General features: G+C 39.0%; 2 protein-coding genes across 3 annotated transcripts; both read left to right on the top strand.

The window, feature by feature from the left end:
* The first annotated feature begins 6049 nt into the window (after positions 1-6049).
* LOC131363349 (histone-lysine N-methyltransferase set-1-like) lies at positions 6050-8865 on the top strand. Its single transcript, XM_058405773.1, has 3 exons — positions 6050-7188; positions 7976-8168; positions 8746-8865. The coding sequence occupies exons 1-3, from the start codon at positions 7154-7156 to the stop codon at positions 8863-8865; spliced, it is 348 nt and encodes a 115-aa protein (XP_058261756.1). The 5' UTR covers positions 6050-7153.
* Positions 8866-10103: 1238 nt separating this feature from the next.
* LOC131363343 (uncharacterized) lies at positions 10104-14054 on the top strand. 2 transcript variants are annotated; one of them, XM_058405767.1, is made up of 7 exons: positions 10104-10238; positions 10634-10717; positions 10887-10955; positions 11052-12990; positions 13099-13167; positions 13443-13544; positions 13636-14054. In XM_058405767.1, exons 2-7 carry the CDS (start codon positions 10649-10651, stop codon positions 13848-13850), a joined length of 2463 nt encoding a protein of 820 aa, XP_058261750.1. In that variant the 5' UTR covers positions 10104-10238; positions 10634-10648; the 3' UTR covers positions 13851-14054. The 2 variants fall into 2 exon arrangements, with proteins under 2 accessions (XP_058261750.1, XP_058261749.1); XM_058405766.1 differs by having other exon boundaries at positions 11052-13167.
* Positions 14055-14939: the final 885 nt, after the last annotated feature.

A 14939-nucleotide genomic window follows, 5' to 3' on the forward strand; every position in this document is an offset into this window, starting at 1 on the left:
TGGTGATGGATTCTGTACTTCATGGATAAAAAACAGAATAAACAGCAGCAACCACTGGCCAGTTTACACACGACTGGCAGCCTCTCTATCACACTAAAGCTTGTTCACTAAAGCTTTTATTTCCACATTTCAAAACAAACTGTATCTCGAAACAGAATTACAGAATTAATGTGCAATAAGACCAAAGACCAGATCTGACTGACCAGGAAACATTCTATTGGTCATGCACTCTTCACATACTGTACAAATTATTGGGGATTTCACTGATTTGCACAAGTTTGCAGATAGATGGTCTGGTCAAATTGTTTAATTAAATGCTTCTTCATGATGTGGCTCAAACCTCTGTTTACGGTAGAAGAGGTCCCACAAGCTTCCACAAGAAAGCAATTCTGCCTGAACATGACAGCAAAACTCCACAAGTTCTCTAACACAGGAGAATTTGCGACAGTCCTGACTGTATGCTAACGGGTATTCAACTATGGAAATTTGTACTGAGAGATAAAGTACTTATTTTACTTTGAGCTCTAAATTACTCAACATGGCAAGGGCCCATTGAGGTCAGAGGCAAGGTTGGAGACCTCGACTATGAGGTCAGATGGATGGATAGAGGTGATGCATTTCAAATATACCACCTACTTCTCTTCAATACATGGAGAAAGATGGTTTCTTTGGCTCTGGAGATGGAGGTGCTAGAGAGGGTGGAGCTCAAAATTGCAGCCCAGTTCATCCTTGAATTACAAGTTCACACACTCTAATCTTACATCTGGAAATGCATCGATGACGTGACTGTCTCCAAGACCATCACAACACGCTCCAACCAGAAGCCGTGGATGACTGCGAAAGTGCGTGCTCTCCTGAAATCGAGAGACTCTGCCTTCAGATCGGGGGACAGGGCGGCCTTAAAAACAGCAAGGGCCAAACTGTCCCGAGCCATCAGAGAGGCGAAGTGTGCACACGCCCAGAGAATCTACGGCCACTTCCAGAACAGCAGAGACTCCCGGCGCATGTGGCAGGGCATTCAGGCGATCACCAACTACAGGACAACTTCACCTGCCTGTGACAGTGACGCCTCCCTTCCAGATGCGCTGAACGACTTCTACGCTTGGTTTGAGGCACAGAACAACACAACAGCGAGGAAGACCATCCCTCCTCCTAATGACCCAGTGCTTTGTCTCACCACGGCTGACGTGAAGAGAACTCTATACAGAGTTAACCCACGGAAGTCCGCTGGACCAGACAACATTCCTGGCAGAGTTCTCAGGGAGTGTGCGGAGCAGCTAGCAGATCTAGTCTTCACTGACATCTTCAACATCTCGCTGAGCAGCTCCATCATCCCTATGTGCCTCAAGACAACGACCATCGTCCCTGTGCCAAAGAAGTCCAGTGGTTTCCTGCCTCAATGACTACCGTCCCGTTGCACTCACACCAATCGTGATGAAATGCTTCGAGAGGCTTGTCATGAGGCACATCAAGTCACAGCTACCACCCTTGCTGGACCCCTTGCAGTTTGCGTATCGTCCTAACCGTTCCACGGAAGACGCCATCACCACAACCCTGCATCTGGCCCTCACACACCTGGACTGCAAAGACTCCTACGTTCGAATGCTGTTCATAGATTTCAGTTCAGCATTCAACACAATCATCCCTCAGCAGCTGATTAAAAGCTGAGTCTCCTGGGCCTGAACACCTCTCTCTGCAATTGGATCCTGGATTTCCTGACTGGGAGACCTCAGTCAGTCCGGATCGGGAGCAGTATCTCCAGCACCACCACACTGAGCACTGGAGCACCTCAGGGCTGTGTGCTCAGTCCATTGCTGTTCACTCTGCTGACTCACGACTGTGCAGCAATGCACAGCTCCAACCACATCGTCAAGTTCGCTGATGACACGACCGTGGTGGGTCTCATCAGCAAGAATGACGAGTCAGCATACAGAGAGGAGGTGCAACATCTAACAGCCTGGTGCAGAGCCAACAACCTCTCCCTGAACGTCGACAAGACCAAAGAGATGGTTGTTGACTTCAGGAGAGCACAGTGTGACCATTCTCCGCTGGCCATCGATGGCTCCTCTGTGGAGATCGTCAAGAGCATCAAATTCCTTGGTGTCCATCTGGCGGAGAACTTCACCTGGTCACTCAACACCAGCTCCATCACCAAGAAAGCCCAGCAGCGCCTCTACTTCCTGAGGAGGCTGAGTAAAGCCCATCTCCCTTCCCCCATCCTGACTGTGTTCTACAGAGGGACCATCGAGAGCGTCCTGAGCAGCTGCATCACTGCCTGGTTTGGGAACTGCACCGTCTCAGATCGCAAGACCCTTCAGCGGATAGTGAGGACAGCTGAGAAGATCATCGGAGTCTCTCTCCCCTCTATCACGGACATTTCCACCGCACGCTGCATCCGCAAAGCCATCAGCATTGTGGCTGACCCCACACACCCCTCACACACACTCTTCACCCTCCTGCCATCTGGAAAGAGGTACCGGAGCATTCGGGCCCTCACAACCAGACTGTGTAACAGTTTCTTTCCTCAAGCCATTAGGCTCCTCAACACCCTGAACTGTTCTACGCTCTCACACACACTCTCACTCAGGACTGAACTGTTCTACACTCTCACACACACTCTCACTCAGGACTGAACTGTATATTAACTCTCTGTCTCTCTCACACACAGATACACACACTCTCTCTTGACTGTGTGGACACACACACACATAATTTATACTGTTCATTACTTACTGCACTACCTCTACCTGTCATCCGCTGCTATAGTTATATTTATGTTTATTCTATTTGCACTACCTCAACCGCTGCTGTGTATTTTTGCACAATATTTTTGCACAATACTTTTTTTTTTTTTTTTTTTTTACATCATTTCACTTTATCTATTTTATTTCACTTACATTCCAGTACACGTTCTTTTATTTCTTTTCAGCACTAAGTGTCCTGTGTTCTTTTGTGTTGTCTTTATTGTATTTATTGTCTTTTTTGCACTGTCTTGTCTATGCTCTGTTTGCACCTAGCTGCACACTGTGCACTTTACGTGGCTAAGACAAACTTCTGTCCTAGCTCTGTGGTGTTGTTTGTTGTTTTGTATTGAACTTGTTGTTGTATGTTTATGTAGCACCAGGTCCTGGAGAAACGTTGTTTCATTTCACTATGTACTGCGCCAGCTGTATGTGGTTGAAATGACAATAAAAGCTTCTTGAATCTTGAATCTTGTTATAATACTCATGCCATGCCAGTGCCAATTATGGGCTATGGACTGGAAATCCTCAATTGTCGGATTATGAAAGTAACTTTACTGCAGTCTAACTTTCTTCTCTATTTTATTCAGCACAATTAACTTGGTCAGAACATTGCAGCAGCATTACTTAAAACATTTCAGAGACATGTGAGAGGCCTGGGTGTTTTGGCTATTATTAACACTTGCTTAAAATATGAATATTTTAAAACCTCATTAAAAACAAACTGCCCATTTCAAAGTTACCTTTTCTTTCTGTCTTTCTGTTAATTCCAGTAAACATGCCCCTTACTTTTTTTTCAGATGTCCTGAATGCTGTCATGTGACCTGAACTGGAGGCAGGATCACGAGCTCAAAGTAAAGACTGCACTTTGGCTATAAGCCATGGTTTATGGCTCTTTCCTCTATGTTCTTGGAGACACTGAAATATTCTGTACAGTTGCTGATGTAGCCTGTGACAGATTTAGTAAATTTTATTTTGACTGTCATTTGAACTGTAATTTTGAAATTCTATGTTGAGTACATATGATGCAGTCTATAAAGCATTTCACTATATGCTTTATTATGTACAGTTGTGTATGTACAAATAAAATTTTGTTTTGAATTTGATGACTTTGTTGTTATATGAAGCTACTTCTCTAAACGTAGCACAGTTTCTACAGTAAAAGCAGCCTTATACGGCTAAAGTAACACCCTTTGCTCATAATCTTAGTTTCTTGAGAACTGGCCTGGACTGAGTGAAAAGTAGGCATGACTAATTTCAGTTTGGCTGATTAAAGTCCCCAGGAATTGATAAAGAAGCCATTTTGTTCAGTCTGTAATTTACTCACAGACTTGTATATTTTCTTTGTGTCCAGAGGGCCACGGCAGCAATACACAACTTCTCTCAACTGCCATGGTAAACAAAAACAGCGACTCAAATCTGATGCAGCTTTTACAGGTCTTCCTGAACAAAGCCGTGTCTCTGTCAGAGCAGTTGCCTGTTAGCATGTTCAGTCCTCTGGCTGAATAGGCAGGTCAGGAATATTTTTACAAAATCATGTTTCTATAAGAATAAAGATGCAGCAGACTGGTAGGTTTGTCTTAATCAGATGTATTCCAGTTTGTTCTGAAGTCAGCAGACACTAGGTATTAAAATGGTAGCGATGGGCGGTTAGCCTTTAGCTTGGATCCCAGCTCACTTTGCCTGCTCCTGCCTCGTTTCTGGGAATGCTTTCTTTAGCAAGTGATGTTAAGATCCTGTAGATCCTACAGTCTGTCCTAAGCCTGTTGTAGGTGCTGGTGAAACACATTTTCTGATTTCAAACAACGTCTGAAGAGTGTAAACATAAACGCTAGTGTTTGTCATGCACATACACAATAAGATACATGGAGAACACAACATGGAGTGAGACACAACAGTCAACACTGTTTTGGCTAGATTGGGAGTCACGCATGAAAAAAGCCAGTTACCATGAATCACCTGTAACCGATGACCACAAGGACCTGCTGTACCAATGACTGCAACATCTGGGTTACTTTGTGAAACAAGCAGTGAGAAGACAACAATATGCTATCTATCTTCACTATATCAAGAAGTCATTAATGTGAAAAGTATGTGCCATTCCCACATTTTCTGTTGACAGTGAGTATAGACTTTGTCTCTGTGAGATGCAAGTGATCTCAGAGTGATACAAAAGAGTTGAAACGTGATATCCCTGAGAAACCGGCTGAGATCATGTATGCATTTTATGCAATGCCAAGCAAAGAAAAGCTAAGGCAAAGTACAAGCACATACAAAAAGAAAATTTGAGATATTTTAATAATAAATTTAGAATCATTCAATTAAGAACTCAGACTGGTTCAAACCCTGGATGTAATCTGATGATTTGAGGTGGTTTTACCCAGGAGGTATTTGTTTTTGTGGAGCACACATTATCTCCCTGGCATGGTTATGTCATCTCTGTATCTTTCTCTGTAAGGACTTCAGTGGGAATCCGCTGCATTGATCAAGATTATCCTCAGCTTAACCCACACAGAGTGGGCATCATCTTGGAAGGGATGGCGATGATGGATGACTTGGTGATACAAACTCAGGCTTCAGTGTCCTTTTTGGACTGATTTCTGCTCTTCACTGGCACTACCCCAAGTACACAAAGAACACTTTTTGCTTGATTCAGCAGATAATGGAGAGAAATAAGCAGCACTCTTTAAAACTGGGTTGTGAATAGTACTTCTGGTCCTGATATCAAGTTGCCTATTATAAAGTGTGTGCTGTTGTGCACTGATTGTTCTATGTTTACTTCGAAAAAGCTGCTTGAATAAAGAAACCTTTAACAAAAGTAAACTCTTAGTGTTTCTGCTACAGTTTGAAGCTGATGGTTCAAGAATGTTAGATGTCTTCAGATTTTACCACTTAAACTTGACATGATGTTTTTCTTTCTTTTCTGTTCTTTTTTACTTTCATGTTGTATTTTCAGTGTTGTACATTTGAAATAAACCAGTATATTACTGACTTTTTGTTTTTCCATCTTTTTGAAAAGTTTGTTGAGAAACATAAATAAATAGATATATAAATATAAATAGATAATAACCTCAACCAGAAATTCTAAGTGCAACAGTATTTGATATTAGATGGGTTACAATCTGCAAGTGTGTGTGTGTGTGTGTGTGAGAGAGAGAGAGAGAGAGAGAGAGAGAGAGAGAGAGACACACACACAGAGAGAGAGACACAGAGAGAGACACAGAGAGAAAGAGAGAGAGAGAGAGAGAGAGAGAGAGACAGACAGACAGACAGACAGACAGAGAGAGACAGAGAGAGAGAGTGTGCGTGTGTGTGTTTGCAAACCTTATAATGTGGGGACATTAACCTGAATACACACCAATAAGGTGGGGACCTGTGTGAATGTGGGGACCTAAAATCGAGTCCCCACAATATTAAGCGTGGCAACATGTTTATCTCATCGATATAAGCCACCCCACCAAAAATCTCGTTAGTCCCCATCATTGACATTTACCCGCAAAAAGTGTGCGAGTGTATCAGCTGGATTTGCTCAGAGTGTGTACACTCCCTCTATGGCCCCAGACTGTAAAAACAACCGAGCTTGCACACTTGATGACGTATACAGCAATGCTGAGCTCTGATTGGTTGAGCCAGAAGTAAACCCCGCCCCAGCCACAGAGCGCTGATTGGTTGCTATCTGTTTTGACCAATGGGAGTTCAGCTCAATCACTAGCCCTCTGAACCAATGAGGAAGTCTTTTGTTTTTGAGGCGGGTCTTTTGTTGTCACAGGTTTAGCTTGTTAAATAGCACAGCATCCAAAGTTTGTAAGGTAATATTTTCCATGAGATTAAATTAAATTAAAATCTAATATCACTAAAATACTTTAAATAAACTGTTACAGTATAATTACAGTAATATATTTTTAATTTATTGTATTAAGTTATGTTCCCAGTATAGCTAATGTTATTAAGCTACTAGTTAAATGCCCTCTGTCCCCATATAAGTCCATTTATTTTGCTAATGCTAGATTGTTTATGAAAATTCAATGTATGTTTCATAGAGATTCCTACAGAATTGGTGAAGTCCAGATACCTTTAATAAAGGTTAAAAAAGTGTTCTGAAAATGCGTCGGAGGAAAAGCCCAACAAATGATGCTATTTTTCACATCACCACCTGTTGTGATAAAGCAGGTCTTGATGTAAATTACATTAATTCAGTGAAAGGTGAGCAAACCAGATTAATGCATTTCGAATTTATCCGTGTTAAAATAGTCAGGTTAGTTCGCACGCTTTCTCATTCTTAAGGCAGAGGAGTGTTTACTTTAGTGGCCTTCACTAAAGGAGAGTTCGTGCTGGAATATAGAGGAGACCTGATCAGTTCTGAGGAAAGTCAAAGAAGACAACAAATTTACCACAACAAGCTAAAAGGATTCATGTTTGACTTCAAGTGGCATGGAAAATTCTGGACGTAAGTACACATATGTTTCCTATTCGTTCTGTTATTGTATATGGGTTTGAGGTGCAGATTTTTAAATGCCTTGAGAAAAGTTTTCACTTGCCACACTGCACAAAGAGATAGAGACAGTCTGAAAAGAAATATGTTCAATAAACTGGTGTTGGATAGAACTAAAAGAGTTTAGTACTGTGACTCGTTAATGTTTACATCATATATTTTATGTGCAAACACCATGTTTAAAAGACCGCTCGAAGTTTAGTCTTCACCTCGTTTTTAAAACATTTACTGGTAATACATGATTATTGTTTTTTCCCCAAGATTTTCTATTAACTTTGAACTGCTGCCTGGTTTTGTTGAGCTGCGCATCACTAACATTAAAAGTACAGACACGCACCTGGATTAGGCTCACATTACCTTTTATATCGAGTTGTTTTCAATTTTCAGGTGCTATTCCTTACACAGATCCTAATCTGTTTTACACAGGACCTGAATACTGTATTTTACAGTCATTTTTTGCTTAGTTTCTTTTCAATAAAATGTTCCTATACAGTATATGCGTGATTATGTCTGCCTGCAGTCACATAAGCACAGTTTAGAAGAATTGTTTTTACTTAATAGAGGAAAAAGGAAGCAAAATGTTACTATAATAGTTCTACTAGTAATAATAATAAAAAGAATAATAATAATTATTATTATTATAAGATTTTTTTGGTTTTTCAATTTTATTATATTTTTACTACACAATTAAAGTAGTTGTATAGTTGTGTTAAATGACTGTCTCCTGTTTGTTCAAATTCAGTATTGATGCTGCAAGGGATGATGGCACACTTGGAAGGCTGGTTAATGATGACCACATTAACCCCAACTGCAAAATGAAAAGAATCATTGTGGAAGGAAAGCCTCATTTGTGCCTTTTTGCTTTAAGAGACATACTACCTGGAGAGGAGGTTACGTATAATTACGGAGATGGAGATTATGCTTGGAGGATTGAGGTAAGAATGTTACTTTTTGTAGCAATGGTAGATAATTGGATGAGAAATAGTGAATGTATTTATATAGCATTTTCATATTGGATATTGAACACTGGGAAAAGAATAAACTGTTAATATGATTTTATGTTGGTTCCATAATGAGATTTATCTTGTACTGTCAGTGACAAATACATATACTATTTCATGCTGTTCAGCGTAGTATTAGTATATCACCATGCATAAATTATGGGCTTGGTAATAGCTTTTATGTCACTGTACTGTGTACATGTACTGTCAAGTCCCCACAATCTACAATGGACTCTACCAGTGTTTAAAAAGCACTGATTTCAGCTAGCAGATGAAGTAGTGCCCATCCCCCACTGGGTCCCCACATTGTGTTTAGACATGAAACGTTACACAATGTCCCCACAATATGTGTACTCTAAAAATGTTAGATGTTTTTCTTAAAATGTCTTCTTTAATTGGAGTGTATTTGACTAAAAATGTTTATTTACAACTTTACCCTGTTTGTATTAGTACTAGTTTGCCGATAGTTCTTTAATTTTTGGCTAATTAATGATGGTTATGTTTGTTTCAGGTGACAAACAGTGGAACAGAAGTGGACACTGGTCATGTGGAATCAGCCAGCACCTCTGGAGATGATCCCCTTTACACCCAGCATTCCGAGAATAAGTCAGCTTTCAGTACAGAGGTATGAAACTGCCATTTTAATGCATTTTTTTATACAGTAACCGTCAAGTCCCCACAATCTACAATGGACTCTACCAGTGTTTAAAAAGCACTGATTTCAGCTAGCAGATGAAGTAGTGCCCATCCCCCACTGGGTCCCCACATTGTGTTTAGACATGAAACGTTACACAATGTCCCCACAATATGTGTACTCTAAAAATGTTAGATGTTTTTCTTAAAATGTCTTCTTTAATTGGAGTGTATTTGACTAAAAATGTTTATTTACAACTTTACCCTGTTTGTATTAGTACTAGTTTGCCGATAGTTCTTTAATTTTTGGCTAATTAATGATGGTTATGTTTGTTTCAGGTGACAAACAGTGGAACAGAAGTGGACACTGGTCATGTGGAATCAGCCAGCACCTCTGGAGATGATCCCCTTTACACCCAACATTCCGAGAATAAGTCAGCTTTCAGTACAGAGGTATGAAACTGCCATTTTAATGCATTTTTTTATACGGTAACCGTCAAGTCCCCACAATCTACAATGGACTCTACCAGTGTTTAAAAAGCACTGATTTCAGCTAGCAGATGAAGTAGTGCCCATCCCCCACTGGGTCCCCACATTGTGTTTATACATGAAACGTTACACAATGTCCCCACAATATGTGTACTCTAAAAATGTTAGATGTTTTTCTTAAAATGTCTTCTTTAATTGCAGTGTATTTGACTAAAAATACGTATACAACTTTACCCTGTTCGTATTAGTACTAGTTTGCCGATGGTTCTTTAATTTTTGGCTAATTAATGATGGTTATGTTTGTTTCAGGTGGCAAACAGTGGAACAGAAGTGGACACTGGTCATGTGGAATCAGCCAGCACCTCTGGAGATGATCCCCTTTACACCCAGCATTCCGAGAATAAGTCAGCTTTCAGTACAGAGGTATGAAACTGCCATTTTAATGCATTTTTTTATACAGTAACCGTCAAGTCCCCACAATCTACAATGGACTCTACCAGTGTTTAAAAAGCACTGATTTCAGCTAGCAGATGAAGTAGTGCCCATCCCCCACTGGGTCCCCACATTGTGTTTAGACATGAAACGTTACACAATGTCCCCACAATATGTGTACTCTAAAAATGTTAGATGTTTCTCTTAAAATGTCTTCTTTAATTGCAGTGTATTTGCCTAAAAATACATATACAACTTTACCCTGTTCGTATTAGTACTAGTTTGCCGATAGTTCTTTAATTTTTGGCTAATTAATGATGGTTATGTTTGTTTCAGGTGACAAACAGTGGAACAGAAGTGGACACTGGTCATGTGGAATCAGCCAGCACCTCTGGAGATGATCCCCTTTACACCCAACATTCCGAGAATAAGTCAGCTTTCAGTACAGAGGTATGAAACTGCCATTTTAATGCATTTTTTTATACAGTAACCGTCAAGTCCCCACAATCTACAATGGACTCTACCAGTGTTTAAAAAGCACTGATTTCAGCTAGCAGATGAAGTAGTGCCCATCCCCCACTGGGTCCCCACATTGTGTTTATACATGAAACGTTACACAATGTCCCCACAATATGTGTACTCTAAAAATGTTAGATGTTTTTCTTAAAATGTCTTCTTTAATTGGAGTGTATTTGCCTAAAAATACGTATACACCAAATCCACAGAAGACAGTTGCTTTGTCATCATTTTTTTGTAGCATCTTTGTTTAGGAAAATATTTTGCACACATTTATGCTTTCTAGCCACTTATCATGGTCTAATTTTAGGCTGAATTTTTGGTTTCAGGTAAAAAAATGGGTAATGGATGAAAAAAGTCATAATCCAGAATCTGGAGATAATCAGCAGCAGGCATCTGCACTCCTAAATCAGGCAAGAAGATACCTTTGTTTTTTTAGCTATACATGTCAAAATGTCATCCAAGGGCAAATAATTTTTTACACCAATTTCACATTACTATTTTATAAACCTGAAATCCTTTGAGATCTTATTACATTTTATTCTTTTTATTTCATTATATATTTTTGAACTTTTTAAGCAGGTAGCAGATGAAATGTTTGCTGGTGACCAATACTGTATACTGTATACTGTGGATACAAGCACTCCTCAGGTACAATAAATTGTAACGTCTTAATATAAAATAACTAAAGTCTGCAGCAGTCTTTTAATTAATGTTCAAATTTAAGTTTATATTGTTTTTTTATAGCTTCATGAGGTAAGCAGCCATGATGCCTGTTCCATCAGTAGTTTGGAAAACAGTGAAGATGACTATGTCCCTGAGTCTTCATATAGTAGCTCAGATACAAGTGCCTGCAGTCATACAATTTCATGTACTAAAAAGAAAGCTGAAACTAAAAAAAATCTTTCACTCAGTCCTACTACTGGTCTGTCCAGTGCTATAGCTGACAGTGAAGCTGAAGTTGGGCAGTCAAGCTCGGTTTTGGTCAGAGGAATTTCAAAGACATCTAAAAAACCAAGAGTGTATGACAAGAAACAGTACTGTTTGTTTTGCAGCAAACCACTATCAAAAATGGCAAGACATTTAGAGCAGGTTCATAGCACAGAGTCAGAAGTTGCGAAAGCTTTGAGTTTTCCAAAAGGTTCAAAAGAAAGGAAAAACTTGCTAGATCACTTAAGGAATAGAGGGAATTTTGCTCATAATGCAGAGGTTGTACAGTCTGGAAAAGGTGATCTTGTACCTTGTAAGAAGCCGAGAAAAGATTGTGACTCCAAAACCTTTGTGCACTGCTCCAACTGTCAAGGACTCTTTGCTAGGAAGTATCTTTGGTGTCATATGAAACGATGTGAGCTGAGTAAAAATGTTAAATCCCATCCCAAACCAGGAAAGAACAGGGTGCTCTCACAAAATGCTTACATGGGACCTGCACCTCCTGGAACTAGTGCTGGCCTGTGGAAACTGTTAAGTAATATGACCTATGACAGTGTGCTGCTTGCTATTAATTCGGACTTCTATATCAGAAGATTGGGGGAGTGTTTTTACAACAGAGTAGGCTCAGATATCAGCAAGCATGAATATATTCGACAGAAAATGAGGGAAGTTGGAAGATTACTAATTACAGCGAGGGAAGTTACACCCTTGCGTAAAATGGAGGATTTTATTGACCCAGCTAACTTTATGTATGTCATAACAGCTGTTCGAAAATCCAGTGGTTATGATGAAGAAAAGTGCACATTTCAACGACCATCCCTCGCATTAAAGCTTGGTCATAGTTTACAGAAGATTGCTTCTTTGGTTTCATTTCAAGCAATGATGGATCGAGACAGTGAAAGAGCAGAAAAAGCACGCAACTTTTCAGAAATGTATATGGCAAGATGGAGCGAGCTGATATCATCACATGCACTCCGGACTCAGAGAGAAGTTAAGTGGAATGCTCCACTTGTTCTTCCTTTTACTGAGGATGTGAAAATGTTACATTTGTTTCTTGACCAAAAGCAAGAAGAGTACTTTCAGAGTTTATCCAAAGATGCTTCCACCAAGAATTGGTCACAGCTTGCTAAGATTGCTCTGGCTCAGACTATCCTCTTTAATCGGAGAAGAGAGGGTGAGGTCTCAAAAATGCCATTAAAGGCATTTATCAGCAGAAATGCAGATGACTTGCATGAGGATATTGCTCTTGCACTTTCTGAGCTTGAAAAGAAACTCTGCAATCATTTTACCCGAATTGAAATTCGTGGAAAGAGAGGACGAAAGGTTCCGGTTCTTTTAACACCTGTAATGCAAAAAAATATGGAGCTTCTTGTAGAGAAAAGAGAAAATTGTGGTATTCCATCCGAAAACATTTACATGTTTGCACGTCCCGCAGCATTGTCTCATTTTAGGGGATCAGATTGCCTTAGAGAATTTGCAACAGAATGTGGAGCAAGGAATCCAAAGGCACTTTCTTCGACTAAGCTGCGTAAACACATAGCAACATTGTCCAATGTTCTGAACCTCAATAATACAGAATTGGACCAGCTAGCTGACTTTTTAGGGCATGATGTGCGAGTACACAGGGAATATTACAGACTTCCAGAAGGCACTCTACAGCTGGCCAAGATCAGCAAAATTTTGATGGCATTAGAGACAGGAAGACTTGGGGAGTTCACTGGAAAGAACCTAGATGACATTGACATTGATCCAAATGGTATGTTGACTGGAGATCATGTAATAATTGTAGGCACATGGAAATATAAAAGATTAAAAAATGGATATACTGTATATGTCTCAAGTCATTTTATTGGTGTTTTAATAGAGGCAGTATTTGTTCAGAGTTCAGATTTCTCAAGGGATTTATCAGGAACAGAGAATGAATCAGATGATGGTGAGCTTTCCCAATATACAGTCTATAGCAGTGATAGATCATTTTTTACCCTCACTTGATTTCAGACTCTCCCTTATCCGTTTGGCAAGCTAGTTGAAAAGATATTTTGGAACGTGCATCCATCCATTAGGCAGTACTTTCTAATAGATATATTTTATTATTATTATTAATATTATTATTATTGTTGTTGTTTTTGTTACTACTAATAATATTATTATTGTGTGTCCTTTAGAAAGTGTCAGAAAAAAGAATGCTTTTAATTTGTGTTTAAGTAGATCTTGGAGCAGACCTACACTTAGAACCATCCCCAAAGCAAGCCCATGAAACCTCAGCTGACCAAGCAGCTGAACCAACCAGTTCCACATCAGTTCCCAAAGGTATTATCTGATAAACAAACATGATTTTATGAAATTTCTTTTATGAAAGTTAAAGACATGTTTTGACTAACATTGTCCTGTATTTACTCAGGTGTTAAAGTGATAAAGAAAAAGAAATGGGAGACAAGTGAAGTGAAAGCAGTTGAAAAGCATCTGGACAGGTTCATCAAAACTTGCACAGTGCCAGGAAAAAAAGACTGTGAAGCTTGTATAAAAGCTGAACCTGTTGCACTGAAAGATAGAGATTGGTTATCTGTTAAGTTCTTTGTAAAGAACAGAATCACTGCTCTTAAGAGGAAGATGTAACCCAGAAATATTCTCTATAGTTTCATTCAGTTATGTTTGCACAGAAATTGGCAGTTTTTGTTTTTGCTATTTTCTTGTTATTGATAAAATGATTCTGCCATAACTGTATTCGATACAGTATTTTTTTTATTTGAACAGAATTACTGATATTAAGAGAAAGATGTAACCTAGGAATATTCTGCATAGGTAAATTCAGTTATATTTGCACAGATTTTGGTAGTTTTGTTTTTGCTTTTTTATTGATAAAATGATGCTGCCATAATTGTATTCCATCCTGTATTATATTTTATTTTGGTACAGTATATTTCATATGCAAATGGAAAATTTGAGTTAGTTTCAAAGCAATTAATAAGTAAAGCTTTCAAAATATTGAAAAAATAAAGCCATTTGACTAAATCAGCTCTCTTATCTTGTAAATTACAATGGCAAATTAATCGTTTGTAAAATTGTGTCCCCAGATTATTCGCAAGTACCTACATTATAAGGAATACCAGAAAAATAGTGTGTGTGTGTCTGCTGGTCCACACAAGCTTGGTTTACCAGAAATTGTCCCCAGATTGTGGTAAAATGTCAGATTGCTTTATAAAGGTTTTTTCTTTAATTTGAAGTGACAGGTGTGTTTACAACTTTAATTAATACATGAATATGTATTTCAATTTTTCCTAAAGTCTTTAGAAATATGGGTCCCCACATTGCAGGATCCAGCATGTAGTCCCCAAAATAGACTTAGACAAGGATGTGTGTGTGTGTGTGTGTGTGTGTGAGAGAGAGTTCAGAACTCAGGTGAAGGGGGACCTCTGCTGGTGTAGAGCTGGTGTTACACTAGACATATACAATGACTCTGTAACTTTTATTTTCATGTAAAATGTGGTGATTTTTTAGTTTTAGTATTAGTATTGTTTGTGATTTTTGGACTATAGATTTGTAATTAAGTTTCTTAAGCTCCTAATTTGATTTCTTGTTCCTTTCCCCCCTTACAGTTATGTTGAGAGAACTTAGTATTTGTAATAGTTAAGCTTTATTCCACCTATTTACCATATTAAAATTCAAACTGCTTCCATTTCATTTTGTTTTCATTTTTCATTTTAA

Source organism: Hemibagrus wyckioides, linkage group LG13 (genome assembly GCF_019097595.1).
Source record: "Hemibagrus wyckioides isolate EC202008001 linkage group LG13, SWU_Hwy_1.0, whole genome shotgun sequence".
NCBI classification, from domain to species: Eukaryota; Metazoa; Chordata; class Actinopteri; order Siluriformes; family Bagridae; genus Hemibagrus; species Hemibagrus wyckioides.